This window comes from Gadus macrocephalus, chromosome 17, assembly GCF_031168955.1.
Source record: "Gadus macrocephalus chromosome 17, ASM3116895v1".
Lineage (NCBI taxonomy): Eukaryota > Metazoa > Chordata > Actinopteri > Gadiformes > Gadidae > Gadus > Gadus macrocephalus.
In genome coordinates, this window is record NC_082398.1 from 1,119,209 (window position 1) to 1,138,568 (window position 19,360).

General features: G+C 52.2%; 2 protein-coding genes across 3 annotated transcripts; one reads left to right on the plus strand and one right to left on the minus strand.

Moving 5' to 3' along the window:
• Positions 1 to 179: 179 nt before the first annotated feature.
• On the plus strand, positions 180 to 8,397 carry mettl3 (methyltransferase like 3). The gene is made up of 11 exons (XM_060076688.1): positions 180 to 425; positions 981 to 1,171; positions 1,658 to 2,122; positions 2,376 to 2,551; positions 3,691 to 3,904; positions 5,267 to 5,454; positions 5,706 to 5,744; positions 7,185 to 7,293; positions 7,547 to 7,612; positions 7,726 to 7,838; positions 8,092 to 8,397. The coding sequence occupies exons 1-11, from the start codon at positions 317 to 319 to the stop codon at positions 8,204 to 8,206; spliced, it is 1,785 nt and encodes a 594-aa protein (XP_059932671.1). The 5' UTR covers positions 180 to 316; the 3' UTR covers positions 8,207 to 8,397.
• Positions 8,398 to 8,494: 97 nt separating this feature from the next.
• LOC132475526 (uncharacterized protein C17orf114-like) lies at positions 8,495 to 15,288 on the minus strand. Of its 2 annotated transcripts, none has more exons than XM_060076690.1 (3): positions 14,990 to 15,288; positions 10,934 to 11,045; positions 8,495 to 10,145 (listed from the first exon to the last, which is right to left on the minus strand). In XM_060076690.1, the coding sequence occupies exons 2-3, from the start codon at positions 11,022 to 11,024 to the stop codon at positions 9,976 to 9,978; spliced, it is 261 nt and encodes an 86-aa protein (XP_059932673.1). In that variant the 5' UTR covers positions 11,025 to 11,045; positions 14,990 to 15,288; the 3' UTR covers positions 8,495 to 9,975. The 2 variants fall into 2 exon arrangements, with proteins under 2 accessions (XP_059932673.1, XP_059932674.1); XM_060076691.1 differs by having other exon boundaries at positions 10,940 to 11,045; positions 14,990 to 15,279.
• Between the last annotated feature and the right edge of the window lie 4,072 nt (positions 15,289 to 19,360).

Below are 19,360 nucleotides of genomic sequence, written 5' to 3' on the forward strand. Positions count from 1 at the left end.
TATGTTCCGCTTAACAAACCACTCCATCTGGCTTCATAATGTTCCTTCTTATCATGAAAAACCCAATGTGAAGGATTTACGTGGTATATAATATAATATAAATAACAATATCATCCATGCAGGTGCGTCCAAGGGGGAGAAACCAAAAAAGGATAATGTAGGAACCTTAGTTCTAGTTTCTGGTAGGCCTTGTTTGACGGTCGCACCGCACATCCATTCTTCCTCGGGCGGGTTGCGGCTTGTAAACCTACAGGCAACAACAATCCTCCGGGGTCGTCAGTATTGTTATTAAAGTCGACCTTAATGCCCGGTTGGTATGTCGGACACATGGAGCAACATCCAGGCGCACAAGAAGCAGCTGGACTCCCTGCGGGAGAGGGTGCAGAGGCGGCGGAAGGATCCGGGGCAGCTCGGCGCAGGAGGCGGTAAGGACAACCGGATCATTTAATTCAATTAACGTTATTAGTTAATTAGCCCTTAATCACAGCTACAGTCTCAAAGGGCTTAACAGGTCGTGAGTTTATGACACCCCCCTGACCCACCCTAGCCTCCAAGAGGGCAAGAAACACACACACACACCTTGAGGAGGAACGCACTGTGCTCCCTTCCAGGGATGATATTCTGGAGTGCAATGGGGGCCGTTATTGGCATACATATGTAACCCATATGGAATAAGCGCTACCAAACCCTTGTATATTAGTTAAAGATGTAATTGCATTCATACATACAGGCAAAACATTTTAAATCAGTGATGGGTGCTGGCCGGTTAACCATAAGGAGAGTCCAGGCATCCAGTCGCAGTCACCGGAAGACGCTAGAACAGACAGAATACTGAATCAGAAGGGAGAAATTCATGCTGGATATGTAAACTACTGCAGTTTACTGATCAATAACGGCGCTTTTAATAATAAATCACTTCCTCGCTCTCATTATGCCACAGAGTTAAATGTAACGTGTAATTCATGTGTCGTGTGTGTCAGAGGCCGGAGCGAGCGCTGAGGGGGCGGCGGCGCGCAGCGACAGCCCTGCGCCCGCCGCGCCCTGCCCCCCCGGGGGGGGGAGCCAGCGGCCGCCGGACCCCGAGCTGGAGAAGAGGCTCCTGGGATACTTGTCGGACCTCAGCCTGTCCCTGCCCACAGAGTCCCTGTCCATCACCGCCGACCTCAGCAGTGTAAGAGCTTGATTTAAACCTCATGCAGAGATCTGGGTTCGGCTTTGTTGTTCTGATGTTGTGTCCCAGTCCCCGTCCTCGTGGTGTGTTGTGTTCTGATGTTGTGTCCCAGTCCCCGTCCTCATGGTGCGTGTTGTTCTGATGTTGTGTCCCAGTCCCCGTCCTCATGGTGCGTGTTGTTCTGATGTTGTGTCCCAGTCCCCGTCCTCATGGTGCGTGTTGTTCTGATGTTGTGTCCCAGTCCCCGTCCTCATGGTGCGTGTTGTTCTGATGTTGTGTCCCAGTCCCCGTCCTCATGGTGTGTGTTGTGTCCCGGTCCCCGTCCTCATGGTGTGTGTTGTGTTCTGATGTTGTGTCCCGGTCCCCGTCCTCATGGTGTGTTGTGTTCTGATGTTGTGTCCCGGTCCCCGTCCTCATGGTGTGTTGTGTTCTGATGTTGTGTCCCAGTCCCCGTCCTCATGGTGCGTTTGTTTTACACTTGTTCAGGCCGACGCCCCGGTCACCCACAGCTGCATCCAGAGCCTGCTCCTCAAGTTCTCCGCCCAGGAGCTGATCGAGGTGCGGCAGCCCTCGCAGGCCTCCTCCTCCTCCACCTCCTCCACCCCCTCCTCCACGCTGGTCGTCTCGGTGGACCACACCAAGCTCTGGGCCATGACGGGGCCGGCGGGCGCCGCCCAGCGCGCCGGCGGCGTGAAGAGGAAGGCCGAGGACCCGGCGCACCACAAGCGCCCCCCGGGCTCCTCGCCGGCGCTCCCGGCCCCGCCCTCGCCGCCGCACACCTCCTCCATCTCCCTGGCCCCCGCCCCCTCCTCGCTGCAGATGGCGGGCGGGTCCTCGGGGGGCGCGGCGGACAAGAAGAGCCGGGCGGGGAAGGGGGCGTCGTCCCACCTGGACATGGAGATCGAGAGCCTGCTGAACCAGCAGTCCACCAAGGAGCAGCAGAGCAAGAAGGTGAGGGGGGGCGGTGAAAACAACTTAAACATCAAGGATCCGTTCAACACTATAACTTCTTCTATTTAGGGTCTTATCGTTTTGCAAGTTTTTTGTTGTTTTGCTCGTTTTTTTTAGCTATTTGTTAGTTTCATGCTCATATGTGGAACAACAGCCGAAACAACGTGGGGTGAAGGAAACATGGAAAGCATTTTAAAGACTGTGTGTGTGTGTGTGTGTGTGTGTGTGTGTGTGTGTGTGTGTGTGTGTGTAGGTAAGCAGGGAGATCCTGGAGCTGCTGAACACCAGCACAGCCAAGGAGCAGTCCATCGTGGAGAAGTTCCGGTCCCGCGGCCGCGCTCAGGTCCAGGAGTTCTGCGACTTCGGGACCAAGGAGGAGTGCATGCGCTCCGGCTACGCCCCCCAGCCCTGCACCAAGCTGCACTTCCGGTCAGTGTCCCCCCCCCCCCCCCCCACCACCACTGCCCCCCCTCTCAGTCTGTCTGTCCCTCGTCTCTCCGTCCGCCGATGACGCTCACTATGCGCAGCGCTTGATTCATGTTGTGAATTCATCACTGGTGTTTATGTGGTAAATATGTTTTTATTTTGTGTCAGATTGTGTAAAGATCCTTTTTCTGAGACCATCAGTGAGTGAAAGCAGCTCTGCCATCATGAAGATGTTCTAATTCAGACACATTTAGCAGAGGGACCCTTTTATACGCAGACCTCCGGGTTGAATTCAGTGTTCATTAAGGAGCAGGGCGGGGATTCTTGCTCACCTCACAGAACACGGTACCTCCTGGTGGCTGGGTCGGGAACCCCTCAGCCTCTAGACTATACTGACAGTATTCCAGACTCAGGAAGGACATTCTAACGATGGTGGTCGATCCTCTCCTCTCCTCTTCTCCTCGCCCCTTCCCCTCTATTCCCCCCCTCTTCCTTTCATTTCCTCCTCTTATGTCCTCTCTTCTCCTCCCTTTCCTCCTCTCCTCCCCTCTCCTCCTCTCCTCTCCTCCTCTCCTCTCCTCATCTCTCCTCTCCTCTCCCCCTCTCCTCTCCTCCCTTTCCTCCTCTCCTCCCCTCTCCTCCCCTCTCCTCTCCTCTCCTCTCCTCTCCTCTCCTCTCCTCTCCTCTCCTCCCCTCTCCTCTCCTCTCCTCTCCTCCTCTCCTCTCCTCATCTCTCCTCTCCTCTCCCCCTCTCCTCTCCTCTCCTCCCTTTCCTCCTCTCCTCCCCTCTCCTCTCCTCTCTCCTCCTCTCCTCTCCTCCCCTCTCCTCTCCTCCTCTCCTCCCCTCTCCTCTCCTCTCCTCCCTTTCCTCCTCTCCTCCCCTCTCCTCTCCTCTCCTCCTCTCCTCTCCTCTCCTCTCCTCCTCTCCTCTCCTCTCCTCTCCTCCTCTCCTCTCCTCCCCTCTCCTCTCCTCTCCTCTCCTCTCCTCCTCTCCTCTCCCCCTCTCCTCTCCTCTCCTCCCTTTCCTCCTCTCCTCTCCTCTCCTCTCCTCCTCTCCTCTCCTCTCCTCACCTCTCCTCTCCTCTCCTCTCCTCCTCTCCTCTCCTCTCCTCCTCTCCTCTCCTCTCCTCTCCTCTCATCAGGCGTATCATCAACAAGCACACTGACGAGAGTCTGGGCGACTGCTCCTTCCTCAACACCTGCTTCCACATGGACACCTGCAAGTACGTCCACTACGAGATCGACAGCCCCCCCGAGGCGGAGGGCGGCCTGCTGGGGCCCCAGGGCGGGGCCGCCGAGCTGGGCCTGCACCCCGACGACGCCGACAGCAACGTGGGCAAGCTGTTCCCCTCGCAGGTGACGCGGCGCAGGGGATGTCACCAACTGAAGGGCTGAATAACGGGCGGCATGGGGCTCAGGAGGCAGAGCGGGTCGGCTGGTAACCGGAGGTCGCTGGTTCGATCCCCTGCTCCTCCTAGCCGAGTGTGGAGGTGTCCCTGAGCGAGGCACCTAGCCCTAACTGCTCCTGACAGGCTGGCTGTAATGTGTGTATGAATGAGTGAATGTGAGGCGATATTGTGAAGCGCTTTGAGTGGCCACTGGTTAGCTGGTTAAAAGCGCTGTATAAATGAAGTCCATTCACCATTTAATACGGGATCTTGTTCAGCCTGGGTGTGCAGGAAATGTGTACCCCTCACCCAGACCTCGTACCCCTCACCCAGACCTCGTACCCCCCACCCAGACCTCGTACCCCCCAGACCTCGTACCCCTCACCCAGACCTCGTACCCCTCACCCAGACCTCGTACCCCTCACCCAGACCTCGTACCCCCCAGACCTCGTACCCCTCACCCAGGCCTCGTACCCCTCACCCAGACCTCGTACCCCCTAGACCTCGTACCCCCCACTCAGTCAGGTGTCTCCCCCCACCCAGACCTCGTACCCCTCACCCAGACCTCGTACCCCTCACCCAGACCTCGTACCCCTCACCCAGACCTCGTACCCCTCACCCAGACCTCGTACCCCTCACCCAGACCTCGTACCCCTCACCCAGACCTCGTACCCCTCACCCAGACACCTCGTACCCCCTAGACCTCGTACCCCTCACCCAGACCTCGTACCCCCCACCCAGACCTCGTACCCCCCAGACCTCGTACCCCTCACCCAGGCCTCGTACCCCTCACCCAGACCTCGTACCCCCTAGACCTCGTACCCCCCACTCAGTCAGGTGTCTCCCCCCACCCAGACCTCGTACCCCTCACCCAGACCTCGTACCCCTCACCCAGACCTCGTACCCCTCACCCAGACCTCGTACCCCTCACCCAGACCTCGTACCCCTCACCCAGAGCTCGTACCCCTCACCCAGGCCTCGTACCCCTCACCCAGGCCTCGTACCCCCTAGACCTCGTACCCCTCACCCAGACCTCGTACCCCCCACCCAGACCTCGTACCCCCCAGACCTCGTACCCCTCACCCAGACCTCGTACCCCCCTCTCAGTCAGGTGTCTCCCCCCACCCAGACCTCGTACCCCTCACCCAGACCTCGTACCCCTCACCCAGACCTCGTACCCCTCACCCAGACCTCGTACCCCCCAGACCTCGTACCCCCTAGACCTCGTACCCCTCACCCAGACCTCGTACCCCCCACTCAGTCAGGTGTCTCCCCCCACCCAGACCTCGTACCCCCCACTCAGTCAGGTGTCTCCCCCCCCGCTCCACAGTGGATCTGCTGTGACATCCGCTACCTGGACGTGTCCATCCTGGGTAAGTTTGCGGTGGTGATGGCGGACCCCCCCTGGGACATCCACATGGAGCTGCCCTACGGCACGCTGACCGACGACGAGATGAGGAAGCTGCACATCCCCCTGCTGCAGGACGACGGCTTCCTCTTCCTCTGGGTCACCGGCAGGTAGCCATGTTTGGAGTCCGACGTGGAGGCTCCATGTTTGTAGTTTTATCTTGTTGCTCCATGTTTGGAGTTTTTCTTCAATTATTTTTCTCTCTTCTCTCTTTTTGGTCTTCTAGCTTTAATTGTCCGATTAATAAGCATAGTGTCACAGGCACGGATGAGTGAAATAGTTCGGTTTGGTACACTATATGTATGATAGGTGGTTTATGCTTCAGTTGGTTTTAAAGAGCTTTTGTTTTCTTGATTGACAGGGCGATGGAGCTAGGCCGGGAGTGTCTCAGCCTCTGGGGGTAAGTCTCTGTCTGTCTGTCTGTCTGTCTGTCTGTCTGTCTGTCTGTCTGTCTGTCTGTCTGTCTGTCTGTCTGTCTGTCTGTCTGTCTGTCTGTCTGTCTGTCTGTCTGTCTGTCTGTCTGTCTGTCTGTCTGTCTGTCTGTCTGTCTGTCTGTCTGTCTGTCTGTCTGTCTGTCTGTCTGTCTGTCTGTCTGTCTGTCTGTCTGTCTGTCTGTCTGTCTGTCTGTCTGTCTGTCTGTCTGTCTGTCTGTCTGTCTGTCTGTCTGTCTGTCTGTCTGTCTGTCTGTCTGTCTGTCTGTCTGTCTGTCTGTCTGTCTGTCTGTCTGTCTGTCTGTCTGTCTGTCTGTCTGTCTGTCTGTCTGTCTGTCTGTCTGTCTGTCTGTCTGTCTGTCTGTCTGTCTGTCTGTCTGTCTGTCTGTCTGTCTGTCTGTCTGTCTGTCTGTCTGTCTGTCTGTCTGTCTGTCTGTCTGTCTGTCTGTCTGTCTGTCTGTCTGTCTGTCTGTCTGTCTGTCTGTCTGTCTGTCTGTCTGTCTGTCTGTCTGTCTGTCTGTCTGTCTGTCTGTCTGTCTGTCTGTCTGTCTGTCTGTCTGTCTGTCTGTCTGTCTGTCTGTCTGTCTGTCTGTCTGTCTGTCTGTCTGTCTGTCTGTCTGTCTGTCTGTCTGTCTGTCTGTCTGTCTGTCTGTCTGTCTGTCTGTCTGTCTGTCTGTCTGTCTGTCTGTCTGTCTGTCTGTCTGTCTGTCTGTCTGTCTGTCTGTCTGTCTGTCTGTCTGTCTGTCTGTCTGTCTGTCTGTCTGTCTGTCTGTCTGTCTGTCTGTCTGTCTGTCTGTCTGTCTGTCTGTCTGTCTGTCTGTCTGTCTGTCTGTCTGTCTGTCTGTCTGTCTGTCTGTCTGTCTGTCTGTCTGTCTGTCTGTCTGTCTGTCTGTCTGTCTGTCTGTCTGTCTGTCTGTCTGTCTGTCTGTCTGTCTGTCTGTCTGTCTGTCTGTCTGTCTGTCTGTCTGTCTGTCTGTCTGTCTGTCTGTCTGTCTGTCTGTCTGTCTGTCTGTCTGTCTGTCTGTCTGTCTGTCTGTCTGTCTGTCTGTCTGTCTGTCTGTCTGTCTGTCTGTCTGTCTGTCTGTCTGTCTGTCTGTCTGTCTGTCTGTCTGTCTGTCTGTCTGTCTGTCTGTCTGTCTGTCTGTCTGTCTGTCTGTCTGTCTGTCTGTCTGTCTGTCTGTCTGTCTGTGTGTGTGTGTGTGTGTGTGTGTGTGTGTGTGTGTGTGTGTGTGTGTGTCTCTCTCTCTCTCTCTCTCTCTCTCTCTCTGTGTCAGGACTATGTTACTAAGATGAGCTTAGAAGACTTCCAGCTAAATAATTTTGATGTTGGGCGTTCGGTTGTATACTCCACTGCGTGGCTGTGTTTACTCTGTGTGTTTATTGCTGTCTTTGTTTGTTTGTCTCTTCAGCTACGACCGCGTGGATGAGATCATCTGGGTGAAGACCAATCAGCTGCAGAGGATCATCAGAACAGGAAGGACCGGCCATTGGCTGAACCACGGCAAGGAGCACTGTCTGGTACGCTCACTCACTCACACACCCTCACACACAGACACACACCCTCACAAACTGCCTCACACACATCCACTCATCCACTCACTCACTCACTCACACAAACAGAAACAGACACCCTCACTCACTCACTCACTCACTCACTCACTACCATGCCCTCACACACTCTCACATACACACTCACACACACACACTGGCCAGCAATGGATTCAAGAGAGAAGTACAAATGTAAACTTTAGTGTGTGTGTGTGTGTTCCAGGTGGGCGTTAAGGGGAGCCCCCAGGGCTTCAACCGAGGGCTGGACTGTGATGTCATCGTGGCCGAGGTACTCCTCACTGCTTGACTGTTGATCCATTTAGCTCTGGTCTCCGATCCGTGCTCTGATCTCCGGTCTGTGATCTCTGATCTCCGCTCTGTGCTCCACCCTCCCTCTGCCAGGTACGCTCCACCAGCCACAAGCCAGACGAGATCTACGGGATGATCGAGAGGCTGTCCCCGGGGACCCGCAAGATCGAGCTGTTCGGCCGGCCCCACAACGTTCAGCCCAACTGGTACGGCGCCCCGCGGCGTCACTGGAGAGCAACCCTAGAACTATAGACGATTAGGACCACGACCCGTTTAATCAGGCTGTTGATTCACTACTAACGGGGTGGCTTCTGTTACGTAGTGCCCTTTGTTTACTCTGTTTCAATCTATTGAGTATTAGTTCTGATGAGTTGATCATTTTTAAAACTTAATATTCTTGTTTGTCTTTCTTTCTTTCTTTCTTTCTTCCTCCCCCCCATCCTTTTCTCCGTCTCCTAGGGTTACCCTCGGCAACCAGCTGGACGGTATCCACCTGCTGGACCCCGACGTGGTCGCCCGCTTCAAGAAGCGCTACCCAGACGGCGTCATCTCCAAGCCCAAGAACATGCTGTGATGTCCCGCCCCTGCACCTGTCAATCAACCGGAGGTAGTGTGCACTCGGTTGCCCGTGGCAACCATCGGACCATGACGCAAGCAGGCGTCCTTTTTCTTTTTTTTGTATTTTTTCATTTTGTCTCTTGATTCTTTTTGGTGTTTTTTTATACAATGACATCCTATTTTTTAAATAAATGGTAGTGGAAAGATGCTTGGGTTTGGTTTGTTTTGGGGAACATTAATTGATCGTATTTCTGTACATCGTTGACTTCTAGATGTTGTAATGGAGGGGGAAACATAACACATGTTGTTAGAATAGTTTCTTTATATGGAATTATGTTAGTTCATGAAGAAACTCATCAAAATACGTTGTTAGTTACAGAATTGTGCCGAAGCCAGTTCTTTTTTAAATGATAAAGAAAGCTTAAACTATAACTTCGTAATATGGCCGTGGAGTGTCTTCAGCCCCCCCCCCCTCCTGGGGTCTGGTCTGGTGATGACCAGCAGACCCACACAGGCCTCATCGTGTTGGGTACCAGCGAACATGAGGGCTAGTGCTGCTGCCCTGCACCAGGAGTAGAGGCCTCGTTAGTGTAACGAGCAGAGCCCTCGTTAGTGTAACGAGCAGAGGCCTTGTTAGTGTAACGAGCAGAGCCCTCGTTAGTGTAACGAGCAGAGCCCTCGTTAGTGTAACGAGCAGAGGCCTCGTTAGTGTAACGAGCAGAGCCCTCGTTAGTGTAACGAGCAGAGGCCTCGTTAGTGTAACGAGCATCACCTGAGGTGTTCCTACCATGAGGTCTCTGCTTTATCGGGGGGGGGGGGTTCGTGGTATTAACATTACGAGCTCATTTTGTTACACGGTGTTGCTGCTCTGGTCACCTGGTGAACACTTTCTTTATCCATAATCAAGTCTGTTTTGCATAACAACAAAGAAAAGAGGGGGGCAAAAAAATCAAGCACTTGAATGTAAAATAATCTGAAGAAGTAAGAAGTAAAGCACTTGGTGGGCGAGAACTCTGTAAACAAAGATCAGCTCCGTCTGGGCTCCGCGACGCATCGCCCCTCTGGTCCCGTCTGAAGGGTAGACCCCTCCGCCTCCGCTCAGCATCAAATGAGCCAGAGAAGGCCTTCTCTCTCTCTCTCGCTCTCTCCCTCGCGCTCTCCCTCGCTCTCGCTCTCTCCCTCGCTCTCTCTCCCTCGCTCTCGCTCTCTCCCTCGCTCTCGCTCTCTCCCTCGCTCTCGCTCTCTCCCTCGCTCTCGCTCTCTCCCTCGCTCTCGCCCTCTCTCTCTCTCCCTCGCTCTCGCTCTCTCCCTCGCTCTCGCTCTCTCCCTCGCTCTCTCCCTCGCTCTCGCTCTCTCTCTCTCTCTCTCCCTCGCTCTCTCTCTCTCCCTCGCTCTCGCTCTCTCCCTCGCTCTCGCTCTCTCCCTCGCTCTCGCCCTCGCTCTCGCTCTCGCTCTCGCTCGCTCTCTCCCTCGCTCTCGCCCTCGCTCTCTCTCTCTCGCCAGGACGACCTATCGTGATGTTCAGTACTCTCTGATGTTAAATCGCTCGAGAATCCAGCGCAGTGCGACGTCCAACGGCCAGAGAGCAGAGTTAAGACGCTTCTATCCATGATAGAGTTCATACTTTGGGGGGGCGGGCCTCCCCCCCAAACCGAGTTAAAGCCTCCACACACACACACACACGACACCGTCAGCCCGTGTGATTGGACGATGGTTCTGTCCGTCTCCACCGCGGTCGCCTCCCAGAATCAAAAGGAATCCTGAAGCTGCAGTTCCCGGCGGCGGTCAGTAGGTGGCGTCGACGGCGTTGACGTTGCTGTCCAGCTGGTGGCGGAAGGAGAGGCGGGCCTTGGTGGAGAAGTACACCTGGGGGCCGTGGGCGGAGCCGGGGGCGGAGCCCTGGCTGCCACTGGACGTGGTGGAGCAGAGGCGGGGCTTCATGTCCTCATCGGGTGCTGGGAGAGGAGGGGGAGGAGGGGAGGGGAAAGCAGGTGAGGGGGAGGAGGGGAGTGGGAGAGAAGGGGGAGGAAAAAAGTTTAAAAAGTAATACATTCTCATTTCACTTTTAACAATGAACAAGTGAGATGCATAACCTCACTCAGTTCAGAGTTCACCTCGACTCTGCTTAGCCCCGCCCCCCCCCATCCACCTGTGATACACTTATGGTATCTTGTCTGTCATGGTACTAATGCACACACTTATTGTGGTTGTACGTCCTGGCACTTAAATATATGACTTTGCATGGTTTAGCATCTTATCCTCGCTGTCTGTGTTGTATACGGGGAATGGGTTAACCTAGTGATAGTTAGTGCTTGGCACTTGGTTCATCCTTACTGTACCGACAGAGATATATTGTTGTTACTCCTTCTTCTGACAAATGGACTTATTGTAAGTCGCTTTGGATAAAAGTCTGCTAAATGTCCTGAATGTAAAGGTAAATGTTACTGTGAATATTCATCAGAAAAGTATTTTACTATTCTGTCCTAAACATAGTATTGATATTTTATATTTCGTGGACTTCCCTTGACCCTGGTTGTGACTTAGTTGTGCGTCTGGCCCACAGTTTGGGATCCACTGTGGACTTTTTTTATTAGTTAGTACTTTAATACTTTGATATCTTTACTATTAACATAATTAAATGATGTGGTGAGGTCTGATGTCCAAATGGAAACTGCGCCCCTCCCCTTTCCCCGAGTCGGACCGTGGACTGTGATGAGATGATCGTTTCTGTGGGTGTAGTTACCCTCACCTGCCTCTGGGGGGCACTTGCGGCCCTTGCAGCGCTCTTTACAGCGGCGGTAGAACGGGAAGCACTGGAGCACTTTGACGCCCATGGCCGATGATCCAAGAGACCGCTTAAATCAGAGAGGGAAAACCGATGAATAGGGTTTCTCTTGACAAATGGTGATGAATTGCTCCCTCTAGAGATTCCTCCGATAAGATTTGTTTTATTTTCCCACAGAGTATTTTGGTTGTTTTGGGTCTTTCCCTGTGAGTCTCTAACAGAGCCTCGGAGTTGGCTCCCATGCAGGCCTTGGTAACAACCCTCCGGGGTCAGGGCGTCTTGCTGAAGGAAGCCCACCGCCGATGCTGTGGACATCGGCTTTGACCCAAGAACCTTCCAGCTGCAGACCCATATTCAACACCCCCCCCCCCTGCTGATGTTTGTCTGTGCAGACGGACGGACGGACGGACCAGCTGTCTGCCGTCCAGCCTGCGTCTTATCCCTCCGTCCTCTACCTCCGTGATGTTCTGTCCGTCTGCGGACAGACGCACGGACCAGCTGTCTTATCCCTCCGTCCTCTACCTCCGTGATCCCCCTGGCGGCTCCTCCCCAGAGACACTAATCTACCGCCCCTCCCCGGGCGGGACGGCTGAGGGGGGAACCCTGGAGCCAATCAGAGGCCGGCTGCACGCGGGCGCTGGGGCGGCTAATCCTGAACACGTCAATGAGGCCTGTGGTCGGGGGGGGGGGATAACACAGCACACCTCACACACACACACACACACACGGACACACACACGGACACAGACACACACACGGACACACGGACACACGGACACACGGACACACGGACACAGACACACACACACACACACACACACACACACACACACACACGGACACACGGACACAGACACACACAAATAACCACATGCACATAAACACACACACACTTTTTGCACTTTGTTCTATGAACATCCTTACTGTACCAAGAGTGATATATTGTTGTTTCTCTTTCTTCTGACAAATGTACTTATTGTTAGTCGCTTTGGATAAATGCATCTGCAAAATGTGAATGACCAAAGACACACACGAACACATGCACACAATACACATACACACACACAGATGAATGCATACACACATGTAGTCACACATGTACAGAAAACCAAATATACACACATACAAGCACAATCTGATGTACTCAAAACACACATATGCACACATACTCACAAACACCCACCAGTATACCAAAATACACACACACACACAGACACCCATAACCCAAATGTATACACTTGCACACACCTGATGCACAACACACGCAACTCTGACAAAAGGTTACTGTTGATACAAAGCTCGGGGCGTTTGGCATCGCAGTGGTGCTGAGAGTCGGCTCTGTTCCAACACTCTCCTGCCTTCCTCTGGTCTTATTCAACATCTCCTCCTGCTCTCTGTAAGCTACTGGTTCTTTAGTAGCTTCAGGCACTACAGAAACCGGTACCGTCAAGCACACACACGCACACCAACACACACATGAACGCACACATATAAACCCATACTCACATTCACACACACACACTTCTATGTTAACGCACACACACAAACACACGCACACACTTCTATATTAATGCACAGACACACACAAACACACACACTTATGTATTAACACACACACACACATACTTGCTTAACTCTGGTTAGAGAGCCTCACCTTTGTTTTTGAAAGTAAGCGGTGGACGTGTTTGATGATCTGATTGGTCCTGATTCCTCTGATCTAATCGGTTCTCTCGTATTTAGGAGTGTGGCAGTTGGGAAACTCAGCCGTCACTCAAACGGTTATTAATCACTCAGGCATTGTTGTCGGTCTGATAAGATTACCCTACAGACCTATTATCCACAGAGGTGAATTTACCTTTCGTTACAAATGACGATGTTGGTGTAATCGACTTATCTTATTGGGTCACTTGGTTTGAGCTGAATCAGTTGAAAAATAAGGTTATTTTGGTATTTTCAGGTGTCCTTAAAGTTATATCTGAACTAACAAACCTTTTTTTCAACAGCTGTAAGAAAATGACAATATCCAAATATAGACAAATGTTTTAGAAAACAAGCCAAAATCACTTTATAGTCAAATGCATCTTCGTTATCGCTGCCTCCTATTCCAACTTGATTTAGCAAAACACTTTCTTCTTTCTAAGGTACACAGAATCCCAGGGTGGGCCTCGAAACGCTCAGAACGGTCCACGAGGGCCTCGAAACAGGCCCACCCTGGTCCACCAGGGACAGAATGGGTTAACCCAACCAGCCTTCAGTGAGTTGTTACTGGGAGGAAAGTGTGAATGATGCGCTGGAATAGACCAGAGGCCTTCCTGGGGGCTGAGAGGTTGTGATAACCGTAATCTGGCCTTGACCGACACACACTTGACACACAATTGACCGACACACACACACACACAGACAGACACAGTGTGTGTGTGTGTGTGTGTGTGTGTGTGTGTGTGTGTGTGTGTGTGTGGGAGAGAGGCAGGCTCTGGCAGAAAACAACAAACACACATACATGCACACAAATGTACTACTAAGAATGCACAAAAGTGTCCACAGAGTGGAACACTGCGTGCTCGACCAAGAGTGAGACAGACAGAGAGTGTGACAGAAAGAGAGAGAGTGAGACAATGAGTCACATCCAGCGCCCACTGAACGAATCAGCGTCGTACATCACCAATCAGGGACTGGGGGAGAGTGAGCCCCTCTAACGGGAGGGGGGGGGGGGGGGGGGGTTTAAAGAGTGCAGAAGTGCAGGTACTGTGAGTGTCTCTCTCTCTCTCTCTCTCTCTCTCTCTCTCTCTCTCTCTCTCTCTCTCTCTCTCTCTCTCTCTCAAGGCGTCTGAGCTGGGTTGTGTGTCTCTCTGTCTTGCTCTCTTGCGCAGTGCTTCTGCGCTTCGTGTGTGTCTGTGTGCGTGTGTGACAGCACGGCGGCACAGTGTGTGTGGTAATAGAGATGATGACCGACACACTGCCGGCATGTCTCATCCAGTTGTCAAACAGAGTTCTATGACACGTCTTTGAGGTCCGAAGTTGCACGTAGCTGGAGGTGTGTGCGTGTGTGTGCGTGTGTGTGTGTGTGTGTGTTGTTTCAAACATGGCAATGACAGCAATTGACAGGTTTCCATCTGTTCAATCGACCTAATACATATCGATACATTCCTTTCACCCAGTGAATTAAATACAATTAATTTAAATGATTGAATACTTCAGAATGTCAAGAAAAACCACGTTTTTCAACATGTTTTTCCTGCATTCTCAACATGCTTTAGAGACTTATGGGCGGGACACTTGGATAATGTGGTCATTGTGCGTATGGGAGACGACAGACTAATCCGGACTCATCTTTATAGATGCTCCCACTGACATGCACAGGCACGCACGCACACACATGCACACATAGCCTACGCTTTCTGAGAGCCATTTCGTTGCGTTTAATTACTGACATTAAGTTGAACATGAATTGTATAATAGGCTACTGCTTAATAAAACGAAGCGAAGTTGAGACCGAATCCAAGATCAGCCGCGCCCGCGAGTTCCTCGCGGAGCTGCGTAAACTCTCCTACCGACACACACACACCCAGCCTCCCCTCACCACACACACCCACCCACCCACCTTCCAACACACACACACGCGCACATGTGTACACGCACATCCACCCTCCACCACACCCTCCACCTCACCAACCCACCCTTCCTCCACCACACCCACCCACCTTCCAACACACACATGCGCGCACACGCATACCCCCCCCCTCCACCAACCCCCCTCCCTCCCTCCAAACCCACTCTCCCTCCAACCCTCCACGTAAACAACCCTGTGGCCCGATGTTAAACACGAGCCTCCACAGGCAGGCTGTTGTTGATCCACAAATCAGACGCACGATAACATCCCCTCTATTTAAAATAACGGTCCAACCCATTCCAGGAAGTTCTCTTAATCAGAACAAATCCCACATAAACCCCTGGGGGATATGTTGACCCGACGCGTATCATTTGACTGCGGGTCTGTCTGATGACGTTACATACCTGGGGCAGCCTGCAAGATGTGTCGCGGTTGAGATGTATGGAATATGATCAGAGACGTGAAGCGTCTGAATCTCCCGTCCGCGCGTCTGCGCGTCTGTGTCCACACGGTTGGTCAACGCGCGTCGCTTTCTGACGCGTAAACGTGTAGCTCCGTCAGGTCTTTATTCTCAGGTTCTAACGTGTGTCGGTTCCGTCACCTCTGGTCCCGCGACGCAAAGTGGAAATGTTTTCTCTGAGTGAAGCGACTGTACTTTAAATAGCTGATCCCAGGAGCATGGGCACAGACACGCCTGCTTTCTCACCCCTCCTTCCGCGCTGACTTTTCTCTCTCTCTCTCTCTCTCTCTCTCTCTCTCTCTCTCTCTCTCTCTCTCTCTCTCTCTCTCTCTCTCTCTCTCTCTCTCTCTCTCTCATATCACTGGAATCCTCTCAAATCATCGACATTTCCCCAATCAACAGGATTCATTTATCTGTATCTACGTTTGGACAAACTGCCCAACCTACTTGTAGTCTTATGTCCTTTAGAGTTTCTGCAGAGCTTCACCCGAACAGTTAATGATTTCATGCTCAGAGGCTAGCATTAGTTTGTCTGACATGATATATATGTATTAATGTATTCCTCTATGGATCCATCTGTTAATAGAACTCCTAAAACATACTTTATTTGGTTAAGGGAGAAGACAGCCTCTGTTATCCTGAGCGGACCTGAGCTAACCTGAGCTAACCTGAGCTAACCCTCCCTGCATAACTCAAGTGGTTCAGACCCGAGGCCGCTGGAGCCTCCGCCTGCTGGAGGTGCTCAGAGCACATCTGGATCAACAGTCCCCAGCGGGGGCGCGGGGGGGGGATCGGGCTGGAACTGGATCCTTCAAGTTTTTTGTACGTGTGTCGCCAATGCAAGGGAGGGACCCTCACTCCTCCAAGCCTACTCCATACCAGTTCTATACAAGTTATATACGTTATTTACCGTTCTATACATAAATATATCAATATATCAATATCAATCACCTGACCGCAGTGGGAGTGGCAGCTGTCGGTTCCCCGGGCAACGCACTTGATCAAGACGAGACCTGCTAGTGATGAGCTGGGAACATCACATGTTTCCCTGAAGGCTTCACACATGCCCATGGCGTCTGTGTGTGTGTGTGTGTGTGTGTGTGTGTGTGTGTGTGTGTGTGTGTGTGTGTGTGTGTGTGTGTGTGTGTGTGTGTGTGTGTGTGTGGGAGTGTGGGAGTGTGGGGGGGTGTGTGTGTGTGCGTGTTGATGTGTGTGTGTGTGTGCGTGCGTGTTGATGTGTGTGTGTGCTTGTATAAACTATTCATCAAAGAGTGCAGATAAACTTTATTGGAATCGGGGTCAGAGCTAACGGTAAATGCTACTGTATAGATCTAAGCTATTTATTTCCTTATCATGGATAAAGAGGCTCCTTTGTTAATACTCTAAATAGTCAACCTTTCATCAATGATGTGCGTCTATGTTTGTAAACTATGCAAATATTTCATAATTTCAATATGGAATTAGGAAGAACATGTGCGTGTGCTTGTGCGTGCGTGTGTGTGTGTGTGTGTGTGTGTGTGTGTGCTGGTGGCCGAGGTGCAGCCCTGTTGATCTGCTGCAGTATTCAGAAGCGTCAGAAACTCCTCACAGAAACTCTTAATCAGACTCTGATTTCAAGTGCCAAAGTAAACCGCCTTAAGTCTGTTGTGTTGAAGCGCACAACTTAAACATAACTCCAACACAGCTTCAACACAGCTTCAACACAGCTTCAACACAGCTTCAACACAACTTAACACAGCTTTAACACAACTTTAACACAGCTTCAACACAGCTTCAACACAGCTTTAACACAACTTCAAAACAGCTTCAACAAAGCTTCAACACAGCTTCAACACAGCTTCAACACAGCTTCAACTTAGCTCGAATGTCTATTAAGACAAAGATGTCATTGGTCTGATTGCATCTTGTTATTGAGTAGGCTGTTTGGCAGTTCATTGAATGAATGATGCAACATATTAGAAACTAGAATAAAGTGTTTAAACAATGACTAGTTATAGTCTCAGTTGTACTCCTGGACCTGCCAGAAAAGGGATTATTATGGAATCCATGCCCATAATTATTCATATTGAATTAATTTACATAAACAATCGCTGGATCATTTGAGAATGAACTTCAGCATTCTCAATCAAAATCGTATCGTTTTTAATGGCCTTACAAGGACTACACATAATCCTATGATAACCCAAACGTCAAAATAAACATCAGTAGGAAAAGTAATAATTATAATGCTACGATAGACCACTCGATTCAACACTAGGCTTTCATTGGACCCCGGGCCCGGTATTTAGGCCTGTCACTCTTCACTTGGGGCGGGGCTTCAGCGCAATATCAGAACCGACCTTGTCGCCGTGTTAACGAGCCGCTAAGTCAATATTAAAGAGTCTGTGACTTCACCTGCTGAGACCGTCTATAAAATGTGCAGAAGGCTTGGTTCACTGCTGTGAGAGAGAGAGAGAGCGAGAGAGAGAGAGAGAGAGAGAGAGAGAGAGGGGGGGGGGGAGGGAGAGCCTCCAACCACCGTGTCAGCTCTCATGTAACAAGCATACCCACATTCGTAAATTTTGATTGATAGCCAAACAACACACTCGCACACGCACACACACATGCGTACATACACCAACAAGCACACATAGTAATTCAGGTGAAGGACACCTTAGGTGAACATCAGTCACGACCTGACACTCGCGTCTCATGCCTGCGTGGGCCTGATTTAGTCAGTGCAGAGGTTCAGTGGCTTCGGTGAGCGCACACAAACCACTGCTACGGCTGCTGAGGCTGCTACCAAACACGCACACACGGAACGTTGCACACGCACACTGCAGCCTGGGACCTTTCCAGTTACACAACTGGTGAATATGTTACAAGGAACATCTTAATGTGGTACACTTTGAACTTGTGTACTCAATCTCTCTAACTCAGAGAAGCACAACGTTAACAGGGTGCTACAACACGTCCTGTTTTATGTTTTCCACAGAGTCAATGGATCAGCTTTATTAAGAATGAAAGCACCTTAAACATGCTTCATTCATTGCAATGCAGGCTTTATAAACTCTCATTCATTGCGATGCAGGCTTTATAAACGCTTCATTCATTGCGATGCAGGCTTTATAACGCTTCATTCATTGCGATGCAGGCTTTATAAACTCTCATTCATTGCGATGCAGGCCCCCGTAGAGTTGCATCATTCTTTGTCAGGCCAGCAGCCGGTCGTATCCTGACACCCTCTCGGTGTCACCTTGTCACTGGCAGCTGGGCTCCACCGGCCGCCAGGTCTCCCCTCTGTCCTTGTAGGGGAGGCGCGGGGGTCAGGCGGGCTCACAGGGCTCTGGAGGCCATGAGACGAGACCCTTCTGCTGGGTGACCCACTGCTGGTATCTAGCTGCATCCTCTCTGCACCACCACCAAACACCACCAGCACCGTCACCACAGCGCCACCCGCCACCACACCACCACCACCTCACCACCACCACCTCCACCACCACACCACCACCACCACCACCACCACCACCACCACCACCACCACCACCACACCACTGCCACACAGCCATCACCTCAGCCATCAGGAACACCCTCCCCAACGTCGCACACATCATCCGCTTCACTTCAGTCACTTAGACCGGTTCAGTCAGCACAGACCAGATTGAGCCAGTTCCTCGGTATGCTTCTATTTCTCTCAGTGTGCGTAATGACGGTATATATGCAAGCATGTTGTTTTGATTTAACCCGGTCATTCAGCCATGTCTCTCTCTCTCTCTCTCTCTCTCTCTCTCTCTCTCTCTCTCTCTCTCTCTCTCTCCTCTCTCTCTCTCTCTCTCTCTCTCTCTCTCTCCCCCTCCCTCCCTCCCTCCCGGTCCCCTCTCTCTGTCCCTCCCCTCTGTCTCCCTTCCCATTCCTCCCAGTGTGTTCCCAGTACAGCCAGTCTTCCTGTTGATGCTGGCCTGGGTTACTCCTCCTCAGCTGGGGAGAACCAGCCGGGATCGCCCCCGCTGAGGAGTAACTCAGGCCAGTGTTAAGTGGACTGTTGACAACCTCCTGCTCCACCCCTGCCTCGTCCCTCCCCTCCTTCTCCTCCACCCCCCTTCCTCTCTCCACCTCTCCTCTGCCCACCCTTCCTCCTCCTCCTCCTCCTCCTCCTCCTCCTCCCCTTCCTCCTCCTCCTCCTCCTCCTCCCTTCCTCTCCTCCTCCTCCTCCTCCTCCTTCCTCTTCCTCCTTCCCCTCTCCTCTCCTCTTCCTCCCCTTCCTCCTCCTCCTCCTCCTCTTCCTCCTTCCCCCTCTCCTCTTCCTCCTTCCTCCCTCCTCCTCCTCCTCCTCCTC

Coding starts and splice junctions, on each gene's coding strand:
- mettl3 (XM_060076688.1), top strand. CDS start 317: ATGTCGGACACATGGAGCAACATCCAGGCGCACAAGAAGCAGCTGGAC. Junction 7,294..7,546: donor ACGGCAAGGAGCACTGTCTG/GTACGCTCACTC, acceptor TGTGTGTTCCAG/GTGGGCGTTAAGGGGAGCCC. Junction 7,613..7,725: donor GTGATGTCATCGTGGCCGAG/GTACTCCTCACT, acceptor TCCCTCTGCCAG/GTACGCTCCACCAGCCACAA.
- LOC132475526 (XM_060076690.1), bottom strand. CDS start 11,024: ATGGGCGTCAAAGTGCTCCAGTGCTTCCCGTTCTACCGCCGCTGTAAA. Junction 10,146..10,933: donor CCCCCCAGAGGCAGGTGAGG/GTAACTACACCC, acceptor CTCCTCTCCCAG/CACCCGATGAGGACATGAAG.